General features: G+C 45.1%; 1 protein-coding gene across 4 annotated transcripts in view; it reads right to left on the reverse strand.

Moving 5' to 3' along the window:
* Positions 1 to 14,095, reverse strand: part of CADPS (Ca++-dependent secretion activator) — a 517,458-nt gene that overhangs the window by 311,458 nt on the left and 191,905 nt on the right. For all 4 annotated transcript variants that reach the window (XM_015406842.1, XM_015406839.1, XM_015406838.1 and 1 more), the window contains exon 4: positions 849 to 929. In XM_015406842.1, the coding sequence (XP_015262328.1) occupies positions 849 to 929 (81 nt within the window). The remainder of the gene's footprint in view (positions 1 to 848; positions 930 to 14,095) is intronic.

The raw sequence follows: 14,095 nt of genomic DNA on the forward strand, positions 1-14,095 counted from the left end.
AATCTGTTCTGCATAGAGGGGAAAATATCTAGGATGTCTGGTCAAATGAGGTTGTCCCTGTTCTATGCACTCTCCTGTACAGCCCATCTTTTCGGATTACCAGGGGTCGTTCCGTAGAAAAAGAGCTAGGGGAACTCATTAGCATAACTCATTAGCATATGCCACACCCCCTGACATCACCAGAAGTGTGTCATAAGGCCACACCCCCTGACATCACCGGAAGTGTGTCATAAGGCCACACACCCCGCCCCCAACGATCCCGGCCGCCACCGGCGGCCTTGCAGCTCCACTGCCGAGCCCCATGAGGGGCCCGGCGGTGGACCTGCAAGGCCGGCGGGAGTGCAATGAAGCCCCGCGAAGGCCCTCCCTGGCCCCAGGCAGGCAGGGGTGGGGAGAGGCAGGGAGGAAGCAACTTACCCTCCCTCTTCTCCTTTCTCCTCCTGGCTGAATGAGGGCCGGAAGCGGGGCGGCCGGAAGCAGGGGGCGGTGCTTCGTCATGTGCCCCGCCCCCCATACCTCACCCAGGGGAACTGCGATCCCCCGCGATCCCCCCCGAAATGACCTCTGTGGATTACCATGTCTGGTTTTAAAGCAGGTCTGAACCATGCCATTCCATTTTTGTCACAAAGAAGAAATGCCTAGCATAGATCAGTCACATTTATTATTTCCTTACAGAATCTGCCCCGGGGAAAACTGAAGTGGGGTGGAGAGGAATTGCAGACCTATTGTTTGCTAAATGACTCTGGTTTATCACAAACAGCAATCTGACCAGAGGTGTTCACAAAACCAAGCCAATTCAGGAAAGACCCAGTCACAATACCCAACAGCATAGTCAGAACTTTTGTTACCTTGGCAATCTGATCTGCCATTTGGAGACGTCCATCTAATTCCCGTCTGATTTGTGCTGCTTGTTCATCTGGATTATCCAGCTGCAGAGAAGTAAAGCCAACAATTAATTGTTGTTAACAGCAGTAACAAAAGGAGTGAGCAGGGGAGAAATCAGCCATGAAAAAGCAGTATTATAGTGTTTTCTGAACAATCCAGTTTTTTTTTTAATACAATTTTCTAAGAACTCATGAGTGTGAACCACAAATACTTTCTACGTTCATGATACCTCTTCAAGGTTTTCTGTACCGAATTCTCTTGCTCAGTCATTTTCAGTTGGTTTTAGTGCGTTAATGATCTAGCAAGAATATACTTTTTTAGCACTAGCACTTTATAATGTTTTATATTTATATTGTCATGATTTTACTTAGTTCTGTTTTAGCTATGTAGTGTTTGTATAAGCTGCCCTGAGCCTGCTAAGGCGGGAAGGGAGGGGTAGAATTCAAATAAATACAATACCCTCCTACTACATCTTTTCAATAGCTACAAGTTATTTTCCACAGTGCCTAATTTCCAGAAAGGGAAATCCCTGGTGCCAAAAACTCCTGGAAACTGTACTATCTGCCCTGGCAATTCTTGTTCCTAAATCCCAGTGTATGACAGCTAATTGTTGTGGGTTAAAATAGAAATTCCTCTCGGTGCATACCCAGAGGCACTATTTGTTATAACTTCACATGCCTCTGAGACAAATCCTGGTATGGAAAACAAGCCAGGGCTGACACTTGGTTAAATTAAGTCATGTTACATGTTCGAACAGGGAGTACAGATCTTGTTCTTAATAATATAGGAGCCTGTTGGACAATATTATTTATCTGGATAATTAAAAATGCATCGAACATAAGGCTCTGTGCTACAGGAGTAAGTATACATTTCAAGTCCTATTTCAAAATGTCTTGGCATGCTCAACCAGATTCCATGGAACAAGCTGATTCATTTGCTTGCTAACTGCCATTGAACTGCCTTGTTCATCTAATGAAACTACTTCTCTCCCTTTCTCTAAAACATGCTGGAAGCCTTTTGCTTTGACAGACCTATTTCAAGGGATGAAAAGTTCATTCAGTCATTTATTTATTTTTCACATAGCAGAGCTACATACAGGAAGCATATAATAATATAAAATACGTAACCAAGTTGATACAACAGTTGTGCAGACTGACTGGGCAATCCCCCCAAATACTAATATCTAAATTTTCAGTCCACTCAATCGCAGCTGAGAAGAGTTCAAAAAGCTCCATCACATCTCCCTGAAAGCACAACACTCACACTCCTGTGACAGATGCAAAACAGTTGGGCGGGCTGCACCACAATCGCATTTGGGTCCTGGTATTTTGTCCTATTTAAACAACAGGTCTGCCCAACTGCCAAAGCCTGTTCAAATTCTATTAGCTGTCTTCCATACTTTACGTGGCAAGTCAAATACTCCAGGCCTCTCGTTGGTGCTTATCAGGTTATGGATATTGGTGCAGAGGTCATTTCGGGGGGGAACACGGGGGAACGCAGTTCCCCCTGGTGAGGTGCAGGGGGGCGGGGCACATGATGAAGCCCCGCCCCCTGCTTCTGGCCGCCCCGCTTCCAGCCCTCATTCAGCCAGGAGGAGGCAGGAGAAGAGGGAGGGTAAGTTGCTTCCTCCCCACCTCTCCCCACCCCTGCCTGCCTGGGGCCAGGGAGGGCCTTGGCAGGGCTTCCTCGCACTCCCGCTGGCCTTGCAGGTCCACCGCTGGGCCCCTGATGTCAGGGTGTGTGGCATATGCTAATGAGTTATGCTAATGAGTTCCCCTAGCTCTTTTTCTACGAAATGACCCCTGTATTGGTGGAACTGATTGCATCTATGTTTGTGACCATCTGCTACTTTGACATATTTATTGCTTTACAACTGTTGACCTTATAACCTTAATGTTATTTAGTGACACTTTGCATATCTAGAACATCATCATGTTACATGTTAATTTGCTGTTCGTTCTCTGGCTATAAGTCTGAACCTTCCCTGCCATTCTAATTCTAAAGCTCATACCTTGAATAAACCTTTGTTGTTCTTAAAGGTGCCACTAGATTCTGAGTTTGTTCTACTGCTTCAGACCAACACATCTGGATCCGTGAGCTTTCATGTGCACACATACTTTTGTCCGTGCACATGGAAGCTCACACCTTGAATAAAACTTTGTTGGTCTTAGAAGTGCCATTGGACTCTAACTTTGTTCGATTGCTTCAGAACAACATGGCTGCCCACCATGATCGAACATAAGACTAGTATGTGTGGGGGAACATCCTCAGTTAAGATCCTTTTCCTCTTTGGATTAAATGCATTGTTCTGCACTTCCAAAGGCCCAGATCAGGCATTATACATGTTTTCGTGCAATCTGAGGAGAGGCAGTTTGGTAGTTATTTAAATAGAATCACACCAGTAAAATCTTTTTGTTGGTCTGTGAAGAACGAATGCCTTACTTTTTCATTCTACAGTATCAAACTGAGGTTATTTTATACTTTATATGGAGAAATTGGCAGCAAGATGGATTGCTCAGAGGATATTACAGTCCTAAATGCACTCACAGGTGGCATTTATATTAAAGCCTTTGAAAGGTTTTATACTATCTGCTTTCTCTAAGTTCTAGCACAGTGTTCATTTTAGGATCTCTTCCACTCCACTGCTATTGTCAAGACCTTTATTACATTACTGATTGACTGTAGGCAAGATAATATCTGAGTTTTTCAAGGAAGTAACTAACTTCATTATTCAATTTAAGGCTTGTCTGCAAAATTAAGATTATTATCCCATATTGGTTTTTGTGAGACAACAATCTCTGTCCACACAAAACAAATAATTATCTTTAATATCTTTCTTCAGTCTTTCACAAGTGACTGCAGTGCAAGCCCTGAGAATACTGCCAAAGAAGAGGCACTGAATGTGTATCAGGGGCAGGACTGTCCCTATAGGCCTCACCTAGCCTTCAGCAGCACTGAAGAACACTGCTGTGGGGCGTACTAACATAGTCCTGCTTTCTCATGATCTGTATGACTTGCTGGGGTCAGTCACAGGGATTGATTCCTGCCTTTCTGTTCTAGAGGGAATCCGGGAATTGGCCTTAAAATGAAATGACCAATGCAGGGTTGCCAGCTGTCTGGTACATGAACACTCCACTATTTCACTGATTGTCTGGGGGGGGGGGGACCCTGAACAAATACCAGACATTGGGACAGAAGTGCAGGCTTGGAGGAGGTGGCACCAAGCCCAAATGGTGCAAGTGGCAGCCACAGTAGCTGTGGAATGGCAACAACCCAGTTGGAAGCTGCATGGCCCAGTGAAGCCCCAGGAGGCTGATAAGGTGGCAGCTCCTGGCTGGGTAGACTCTGGAGCGGTGTGGCCAGAGGCAGAGGGTTGGGGAAAGGGCTGCTAGCCTGAAGAAGCTGCCTGGCTTGACAAGGCTTAAGTTGCAAGTGGACAGCCCTGCCTGGCCAGGGATGCTGTTGGCATAGAGCTGGGAAGGGAAGCACATGAAGAGTGTGTCTCCTCCATACCTTAACCAGCTTGCCTCATGCAGCAGCAGCTTTTGGCCTCCCTTGAGTCCTCCAACGAGGTAGGTAGGAGGTAAACTTTGGGGCTAAATGTGTCAGTGGGGGCACAGTGAGGAGTTGCTTCTGAAAAAGTGAGTGAGTGAGGGAAGCTGGGTGATAACCCAACACTATTTGTCATGGTATCGCATGATGAAAAAGAGGTGAATAATAGAGAGTGCTACCTCTCTCCTGAGGCTGTTTTGGAGGGTGTTAAGCCTTCTACATCCTGTCCTAAACTCTGCCATATGTTGTTCCTTTAGGCTTGCCAATTTAAGCTGCTAAAACAGGTGATCTCCTGCTGCTACCTAGTGCCCCCTGCTGCTACCTGAATGAGCAGTCAGGGGAAATGGTGGTTGTTGTGTTTTTTTTTTAAATGATGTCGTGTATGTAGTGACATCACATGTGGCAAAAAACTGGAAATGACATTACAAAGGCTCTAGGGATCTGTCAATTTCCATGGATTGGTGAAATCCTGGAGTGCTGTGACATCACTTCCAGGTTTTTGCAGGAAGTTACCTTGGAATGTAGACATCTTTTTCCCTATGTCCAACCTGCCCAAAGTTTTTTGGGGGTTGCAGGAATGCGCCTGGCAACTCCTTGCTTCCCTTGGAACAATACAAATCAACAATCTTCTAGGGAGGTCTCTTCTGTCCCTACATTAACTATACTGCTGGTGAGTGTCACTGAAGTAGGAATTTGTGTGTAGAAAGAAGATAAGGGGAATGGGCTTGGTGTTATCATAGAAGTGTAAGGGTAGTGGGGTTTGGATAAGTATCAAGACTGATGTTTGGATGGCATGATGAGGTGAGGGTTTCAAGGTGTATGTGGCATGGGAAAGTTGAGATCTATGGAGAATAGTCTGTAGGGATTCTATCAGGCAGCTGGTTCCTTATCTCTCCCCCCATGACCTCGTGGCAGTGATCCATGCAGTGATCACTTCCAGGTTAGATTACTGCAACTCACTTTATGCAGGCCTACCGGCGAGTGTGACCCAGAAGCTTCAGCTGGTACAAAATGCGGTGACACGCCTGCTGACTGGTATGTCTGTGCAGATGCACATTCAGCCAGTGCTGCGACAATTGTATTGGTTGCCAGTTGAGTACCAGATCAGATTTAAGGTCATGGTATTAACCTTCAAGGTCCTATGTGGCCAGGGACCAGCATACCTACGGGACCATCTCTCCCCATATGTGCCCAGAAGAGCCTTACATTTTTCTGAGTAGCACTGTTTGGTAGTCCCTGGCCACATAGTAAGCATCGTCTGACTTTGGTCTCTTTGACAAATGTGTCATCCCTGACATTATTGCAGCAGGCACAATAGTTAGTCAGTGTTATGCGGCCATCAGAAATCTTTTAACTGGAATTGTTGAGGGTCTTATGAATTATTATTTTTTGTCTTATCAGTGTCGTAAGCCGCCCTGAGCCCGCTTGTGGGATAGGGTGGGATATAAATTGAATAAAAGAAAAGAAAAGAATTGGTATCTGGAGCAGATAATGTGACAATTTGATTGTATATACTTTATATTGCAAAGCAGGGACACACAAAAGATTTTTCTCCCTAGCCAGATCCTGGAGGTCATCCATAAGGATGAGCAAGCTTTAACTAATGCAGAATGCCTGTCTCTTTTGCCTGCAGTGGGGAGAAGAGATAAAATTCAGCTTTTCACTTGGGTACAACGCAAGGTGCTGTTTTTGACCTTTAAAGTCCTCCAATATCTGAGCTGTTTGTATTTCAGAGGCTGCCTTTCCACATCTAATCCCCCACCACATTAAACCCTTGTTTAGAAGCCCTGCTTTAGATCCCAGCTGTGATAGTGAAAATTATAAAACGTAGGAACAGGGCTTTCTTGGTAGGATTCTAAGGATTGGATTGGAATTCACCACCTTGTAAATATTCTCTGTTCCTCTCTGCTGAACTTAAGAAAGTTGTGTACGATATTCTTAAAGTAAGCTTTTCAGCATGCTGTTATGACAAAAATATTGGCTTGGTTTGCTAAGCACAAACACATTCTATCTCACTGGGTATTTTAAATGGGTTACAGTTGTGGACAATAATTTATGATTAATGTGTGCTGTCAGGAGTCAAAGACAAGATGGTACACAAAACGTCTACACAAATAAAATAAAATAGCTTCTTGCCAAGGCTGGTAGACTCTTTCAGAGCCTTCTCCCTCTCCATCCCCACCTGCTGGCCTTCAGCCATCTTGCCACATGTTGGGGTAGTCTCCCACTGCCTTCAGCATAGGAAAAGGAGGGGGTTGTGGCACCTCATCCCTCACTGTTCCCTGAGCCTGTGCTCCCCCAGACCTCAATGCAAGGCCCTCTTGTTCCTCCTTGGCCTGTTGCAGTCTCAAGTTTATATGGGTTGGGTTTGGTCCTGCCAAGGGTTGCCAGTTCTGAGTTGGGAAACACCCAGAGATTTTGGAGGTGTGGAGCCTGAGGACAGCAGGCTTTGATGGAGGAGAGGAACCTCAGCAGGGTATAATTCCACAGTTCGCCCTCCAAAGCAGCCATTTTCTCCAGGGGAACTGATCTTGCTAGCCTGGAGATCAATTGTAATCCTGGACATCTCCAGTCACCCTAGTCCTCCCTCTCCCCCCTCCTCCCCCAATCATCTGCTCTCTGGATGGCCTAGCCTGTGAAAGCAGAGCTGAGCTGGTTCCTTCCTCCTTGCTTTCCCTGTAATAGGTCTCCCCAAGGCTGCTTCCCAGCCCCTAACTTTCTGATTCCCACCAGTTGGGCCATGCCTGCTTCCTGCAGACCTGCCAATTCCCAGTGCCTGCTCATGCTTCTGGTTAGGGTTGCCATTTTCCAGGTCTGGGCAGGGAATCCCCCAGTTTTGGGGGCTTCTGCCTGCCGCCAGCCGGCTAGCCGGAAGGAGAAATCCCACCCCCGAACAGTGATGTCACTGGGCAATATCCCCAATGCAGTGATGTCCACCAGCGGAGACACTATCATGTCAGGGATGTCACATGGCAACACTGTTCCCTCTAAGCTGAGTTAGTGTGAGCTAGCTCACAGTTTTTTAGCCTCCGGCTCACACATTTTTGTTTCAGCTCAGGCAGGATGGCTCCAGAGCAAACCAATTTATGCAGTAGCCAAATGACTGGCTCACAACTTTAATTCCGGTAGCTCACAAAGTAGAATTTTTGCTCACAAGACTCCACAGCTTAGAGGGAACATTGCATGGCAATGCTCTGGTTTTTGGGCAAAACTACGGTTTGAGGGCAATTTTACCATAGAGTTTTGTCCTCAAACCAGAGCATCACCACATGATATCCCTGATGTGATGACATCACTTTCTCATGGCATCATTGCGTCATGGAGCCATGCTGCACTCCTGGAAGGCTCTCTCTCACCCTTTGCTGATGCGTCGATGAGACCTGGCTACTCTATTTCTGGTTCTCCCTTCTTCCCACTAGCTACCTGCTTCTCCTGCTTCTCCTCAGGAGGCAGTGTTGCCTTGCTGACCACCATCACCTCTGCTCCTGGGCTCATCCTTTGGGGCCCCTGCTGAGCCCCTGTCAGCTGCGTTGTCTGAGGCAGCTGCTTTTGCAGCCTAGTGAGTTGATTTTCCCTTGGGCAAAGCTGGTGGTGAATCCAGGGCTGGGCCGTTCCTGGACACTCTTTTTCTCCATACATTTCTAACACTGTCATGTCCTAGCCAGGGCTCTGGGCCTAGAAGGTGAGCTAGAAGCTGAAGCCTGAAGGTTAGTAAGGTACCGTTCTGTTCAATAGGCAGGAACAGAAGGTCAGACTCCTAATATTTTCCCCAGGTTGCTATTGTAGGTGCCAGCTCACATCTTAATTGAAGTCCCAAGTCCCTGATAGTGATTCGCCTCATATGTGTAAGCAGATCAAGCTTGAAATAATGCCAGAATATCCAACTGTGTCAACAAGCTTTTATTTGCATATTCAAATAATTTTATTGTTGCTCTCACTGCTCTTCATTTTTATTGTAGTCTACACACTATTTGTTTTCTGGGATAACCCTTTAGCATAGTAATCGGATCACAAAGCCTTCCCAACAGTGTCATAGTTTTAGAGAGCAATTCTAATCAGGTCTACTCAGAATCCTACTCAGGTCTATTCAAAACAGTTTACTCCAAGGAAAGCATTCTTAGAACTGTGGTTTTGAAAGGGCAAGCAGCCTGACCTTGTGCACTATCTGCTTCTGGCTCCATTCAAGAGAGTGCTCTGTGTTCCTAATAGACAGCAGGGATGCTCAGACTTACACTCACTAGGCTTACTGACTGTTTGCCAGCTGTGACCAGGGAGCTGATTGTCTGTTGATCAGTTCACAGTTCACAAGAAATTCAAGCCTGTTCGTCAGGTTACTTTATAATTATTCAAACAGTACAGTACAGTAAAGCATAGTATAGAGCAATTGGCAGTGCTTCGTATATGTGTTCTCACAGGTTGATAGCAGTCCTGCTTGCCCCCATCCTCCAGGCTTGTCACTTTGTGCCACTTGTTAGCCAATGGTATAAATAAACAGCAAGCAAATTAATAAGTGAGTCAGAGATTCAGTAATTTTTTTAAAAAAGTGTTACCATTTGATGTTCACGTAAGTCCATGTTATTAACTTGTGCATTTATGCACAGTCTTATGGAAGACATAGGTCCCCTTATGTTATTTAATGACTGGGTCTGACTATCCATGACCCTCAGTACAGTCAATCTCACCCACTTCACAGATGCAGAATCCCCCACAAGGCAAAGAAATGAAACTTTACAACCACAAGGAAACAATACTCCAAGGAAGCAATATTCCCATACTGAAGCTACTGTACAGGTGCAAAACTATTCACCACAGCTGTTTGAGGTGGTCAATGGATAGGCAAACAAACTGGACATTTGCCTTACAGATAACCAGGGTTGTTTAACCAAGTATGTTCAACTATTGAATGTGTTTGCTGTGAAATTCACATCATCTCTAATAGACAGTCAATTTCTAATCTGTACAGGTATAGGAAACACCTACATACCAATCAAATAATCTGTAAGGCATTGCTTTCTTTTAAACTCATTTTGCTTGACTAATTATCACATTTGTATTCCACCATTCTTCCAGAGGACTGAGTGGATCAAATAAAGACATCATAAATGTGATTAAAAATGTGATTTTATTATGTATGTTTTGATATGTTTTAAATATACATTTAAATTTGTTAGCCACCTTGGTGGTCCTTGTATGGGCAGAAAAGGTGGGGTAGAAATTTTGTAAACTTACATAATGACTGTGCACTGGACCAGTTGGTCACAAGAGACGTAAGGATCTTGGACTTGGTTCTAAGTGAGCCTCAAGACTGGTATGTGATGTAGACCTAGTTGTACCAATTGGCAACAGTGACCACAATGCTGTGACGTTCAGCATTCATGTCAATAGAAAGTCAGCTCTAAAGTCCAAGAGGGTAGCTGGGATGATCTGCAATAGAACAGCTAGATTAGAGTCTGGTAGCATCTTCGGGACCAACATGATTTTCAGGGTATTTTTTTTTTTAATTGAATTCAATTATACCCTACCTTCTCACAAACGGGGACCCAAAGAAGCTTAGATCATTCTTCTCTTCTCCATTTTATCCTCATGACAATCCTGTGAGGTAGGTTAGGCTGAGAGAGTATGACTGGCCCAAGATCACCCAGCAAGCTTTCCATGGCATGAGTGGGGATTCAAACCCAGGTCTCTCAGATACTAATCTGACACTCTTAACCGCTATGCCACGTTGGATTTCAAGAGGCAAAACTCATATCCTGGAAATCGTCTTGGTCTCTAAGGTGCTACTGGACTTAAATCCAGCTGCCCTAAATTCCAAAACTGTAACATTCGATTTCAAAAGAGAGAACTTTACAAAATTGAGGGGACTAGTTAGAAGGAAGATGAAAGGGAGTCAAATCCCTTGAGCAGGGTGTTTAACCAACTGGCCTGCCCATGGCTTTAAACTGGCCTGTGGGTCTCTTCTCCACCCCTCCCCCTCCCCTACCTGTCCTCACCCTTCTAAGGGAGATCAGGGCTGCCGAACTTCTCAGCTGGCTGGGCCTTGACTTCACCTCCAGCAGGAAGTTCCTCTGGGCTAAAGCACAAATAAAGTTGCAAAGAAAATGCAGGATGGGTTTTCCTTTAAGGTCTCTGGGCCCAGATAGACTAGTCTGGGACTGGAATGACAGTAGGCTTGCCAAGTCCCCCCGGGGAGCGGGGAAACCCCCGGCCGAGAGACCCATTACCTGCCGCCGGGGGATCAGGCCCGGGGGGGAACCCCACCCCCAAAGCACGCGCCATGCTCGGCGTCAGCACATCCCCCGGAAGTGACGCAATCACATCGGGCACGTTGGGGGCGGGGCCACAATCATCCGAGGGAAAACTCTATGGTTGTCCCTCGGATGATTGTGGCCCCACCCCCAACGTGCCCGATGTGATTGCATCACTTCCGGGTGATGTAATTTTGGCGCGCACGCAAAGCTCGCACACATGGACTCCCAGACGAAGACTGGACTCCCCCGCTATACAACAGGTGAGGACTTGGCAACCCTAAATGACAGCCCCCAGAGTGGAATGATGGTCTCCAGAAGTAGCAGCTGCATTCCTGGAGTGGAATTCCACTCTGGGGGCTGTCATTCCAGTTCCGGAGTAGTCTATCTGTGCCCGGAAACCTTAATGGAAAATCCATTCTGCATTTTCTTTGCAACTTTTTTGAGCTGCAATGTATTTCAATGGAGTGGAGCTCAAGTAGTTCCAATTTCCAGTGTTTGTATGCCAGTTGAAGTTATCTCTTTGCAAATAAAGAGGTGGTGTTTTAACCCAGCTTGTCTCTGCTGAATGGACCTGAGAACGGGTGCCTAAGTGAGTACTCTAACCTGGGAACCCACAGCCAACGGGGAACATTACCCTGGAGAGCCACTGCCACTGCAAAATGGGAAGGTGGGGGGGGGGAGCTCGCAGTGCCTAGCCATTTCATGTTTTCTAAGGCTTAGAGCATTTTATATTTTTAAGTTTTATTTTAGTTTCTGCTGTGATCCTTGTGCTTTTTCTTGATGTTTAATTTAAAAGACTGCATTGCAAAATCCCACTATCCCCCCCACCTTCTCATTTTAGGTAGGCATCTTTTAAGGGTGTGTGTGGGGGGGAAAGGTTTGGGAGGTTATCAAAGACTGTTAAATAAACAAAATATAGCAAGAGTGTTACTGTTTTAAGCATGTTTGTGTTTAATTGTGTTTGTTGGTGTCCTTTATAAAGTTAATATCTTCGCTGCATTTTATGACACACATGGCCTGGCCCGACAAAGTCCCATTTATGTCAGATCCAGCCCTCGTAACAAATGAGTGACACCCCTGCCCTACAGGATGCTTGGAAACTATTTAAAACCACACTAATTCAAGTCCAGATAGAATGTATCCATATTTCCAACTTGCCACGTCTAAAACAATGTCCGCATGATTAGCAACCCAAGTCAAGGAAGCCACAAAAAGAAAAAGGATATTCTAAAAAGTGGAAGGTCTGCCCCAATGAGGTGAACAGAAGGGAGCAGCAGGTCTGGTAAAAGAAGTGTGAATTAATAATAGGCAAGCAAAAAGAGATTGAGGAGCAGGTTGCTAAAAAGCATTAAAACAATACGATAGGCATATTTGGAGCAGGAAATGGGCCAGAGAAGGCAGCTGGGCATTGAGATGACCAAGGAATAAAAGGATTGCTAAAGGAAGATGGAGAGAGGGCAGAGAAGCTAAATTAATTCTTTGTAGCTGTGTTCACTTTGGAAAGTGTGGGGCATGTACCCATGTCCGAGCAACCATTTTCAACAAGGGAGTCTGAAGAACTGATTCAAATTGAGGTGCCTAGAGATGAATTTTTGGACCTATTGGGGAACTTAAAACCATGTCTCCAGGTCTTGATGGCATACACCTGAGAGGTCTTAGAGAATTCAGATGTGGAATTGTTGATCTATTAACCAATACATGTAACTTGTCACTAAAATCAGCCACTGTACAGGAGGACTAGAGAGTAGCAAGGAACCAGGAAATTACAGGCCAGTTAGCCCAATGTCTGTCCCATGAAAATCAGTGGAAACTGTAATCAAAGGTAAGAAAGAAGCCTGCTGAGGAAAGATCAGCATGGCTTCTGCAAAGAGAAGTCCTGACTGACTAACCATTTGGAGTTTTTTTAGAAGGTAAATGCATGTGTAGATAACAGTGACCCAGTAGAAACTATATACTTGGACTTCAAAAGGATGTTGACAAGGTACCTTAGCAAAGACTCTGGAATAAACTTAGCAGTCATGGACAGGTCTCTGTATGGGTTAAAAACTTGGCTTAAGTGAAAGGGAGCAGATAATAAGAAGCAAAAGGGTCCCAAAAGGATTGGTATTGGGGCCAGTGCTATTTAATTTGTTTCTAAATGATCTGGAACTATGGGTGAGCACTGTGTAGTGGCCAAGTTTGTAGATGACACAAAATTATTCAGGATGGTGAAAACCAAGGCTGACTGTGAAGAGCTCCAGAGGGATTTCAACAAATTGAGTGAGTGGGTAGTAATGTGAAATTCATCAGAGATAAATGTAATGTGATGTGCATTGGAACAAAAAAAAATCCAACTTTAAATATCCAGGTTTGAACTTGTTGGGCCTAGCCCCAATGAATCCTCCCTCAAAGGCCAAGGAAGCCCTGGACAGGGCTTTCTTCCATCCTCCAGTCTTTTACAGACAGAAATCAAGGCTTGAAGGCTAGCAATACTGTGTGGTTGCCTAGCAACATCCCCTGAGGGCATTCATTTCTTAAAGCTACAGTCCCTTCTATTATTTTGGGGGTGTTTAAAACCCCTAATGTTTTTTATATTTCAGATTTTTCTAGAAATCTGGGGCTTTTCTCAGCTTTGTAGAAAGATCTGTCTTGTCTGTTCATAGTTCCAATATCTGGATTTAAATTCCCACAGATTAGGCCATGTTGAGAATCAGATATATTGATACACAGGGTATAGAGAGTAGACAGAAAGACATGGGGGTGGCACTGTTTGTGTAAAACCATAGAGTTTCCAGTGATTCCCAGAGGGGCATGATGTTACTTCAGGGTTTTCCTTGGAAGTGACATCATGCTGTTAGCCTAATGGCAGTTTTTAGTATATTTTTCTCCTGTTGCTGCTTGGAGTGATGGTGGGAAACAAGAGCCAGGGGTAGGGGGTACCTCACTCCTGGCAGGGAGATGGCAGCCCTGGAACTTAACCTCCTCATCCAAGTCCTATCTACCACAGCATCTTATCTGCCACACCATCCTCTCATGTTTATTTCTCTGCATGTCATGGCATACTGCATCTTAATTATTGATCAACCCAATGTCCTCCTCCACTGGACTTTGCAAATGTTGAAGCTCGTACCAATCTGTTCTATCTACTGGGGGAAAACACACACACCCAAAGCGCTTTGTGTACAGTGGTATTGTCTGTGATGACAGCTCTCCATAAAACACTTTTATAAGCTGTCTTGGGGCTGCTGTAAATATTATCCTATATTTTATCCTTCTCTGGAGACAAATTGCTCCATACAGCAAATGCTTGCTTGGTGCACTGCAGTCTGGAAAGTTACAGCTGCAGCAACCATTACAGTTTCAATTCCCGATCTGACTAGACATGAGTGCTTAGGTTATAGTTCCCTGAATGTATTCGGCTCTGCTATCTT

The sequence above is a fragment of the Gekko japonicus genome, unplaced genomic scaffold (genome assembly GCF_001447785.1).
Source record: "Gekko japonicus isolate JY-2015 unplaced genomic scaffold, Gekko_japonicus_V1.1 scaffold899, whole genome shotgun sequence".
Taxonomy (NCBI): domain Eukaryota; kingdom Metazoa; phylum Chordata; class Lepidosauria; order Squamata; family Gekkonidae; genus Gekko; species Gekko japonicus.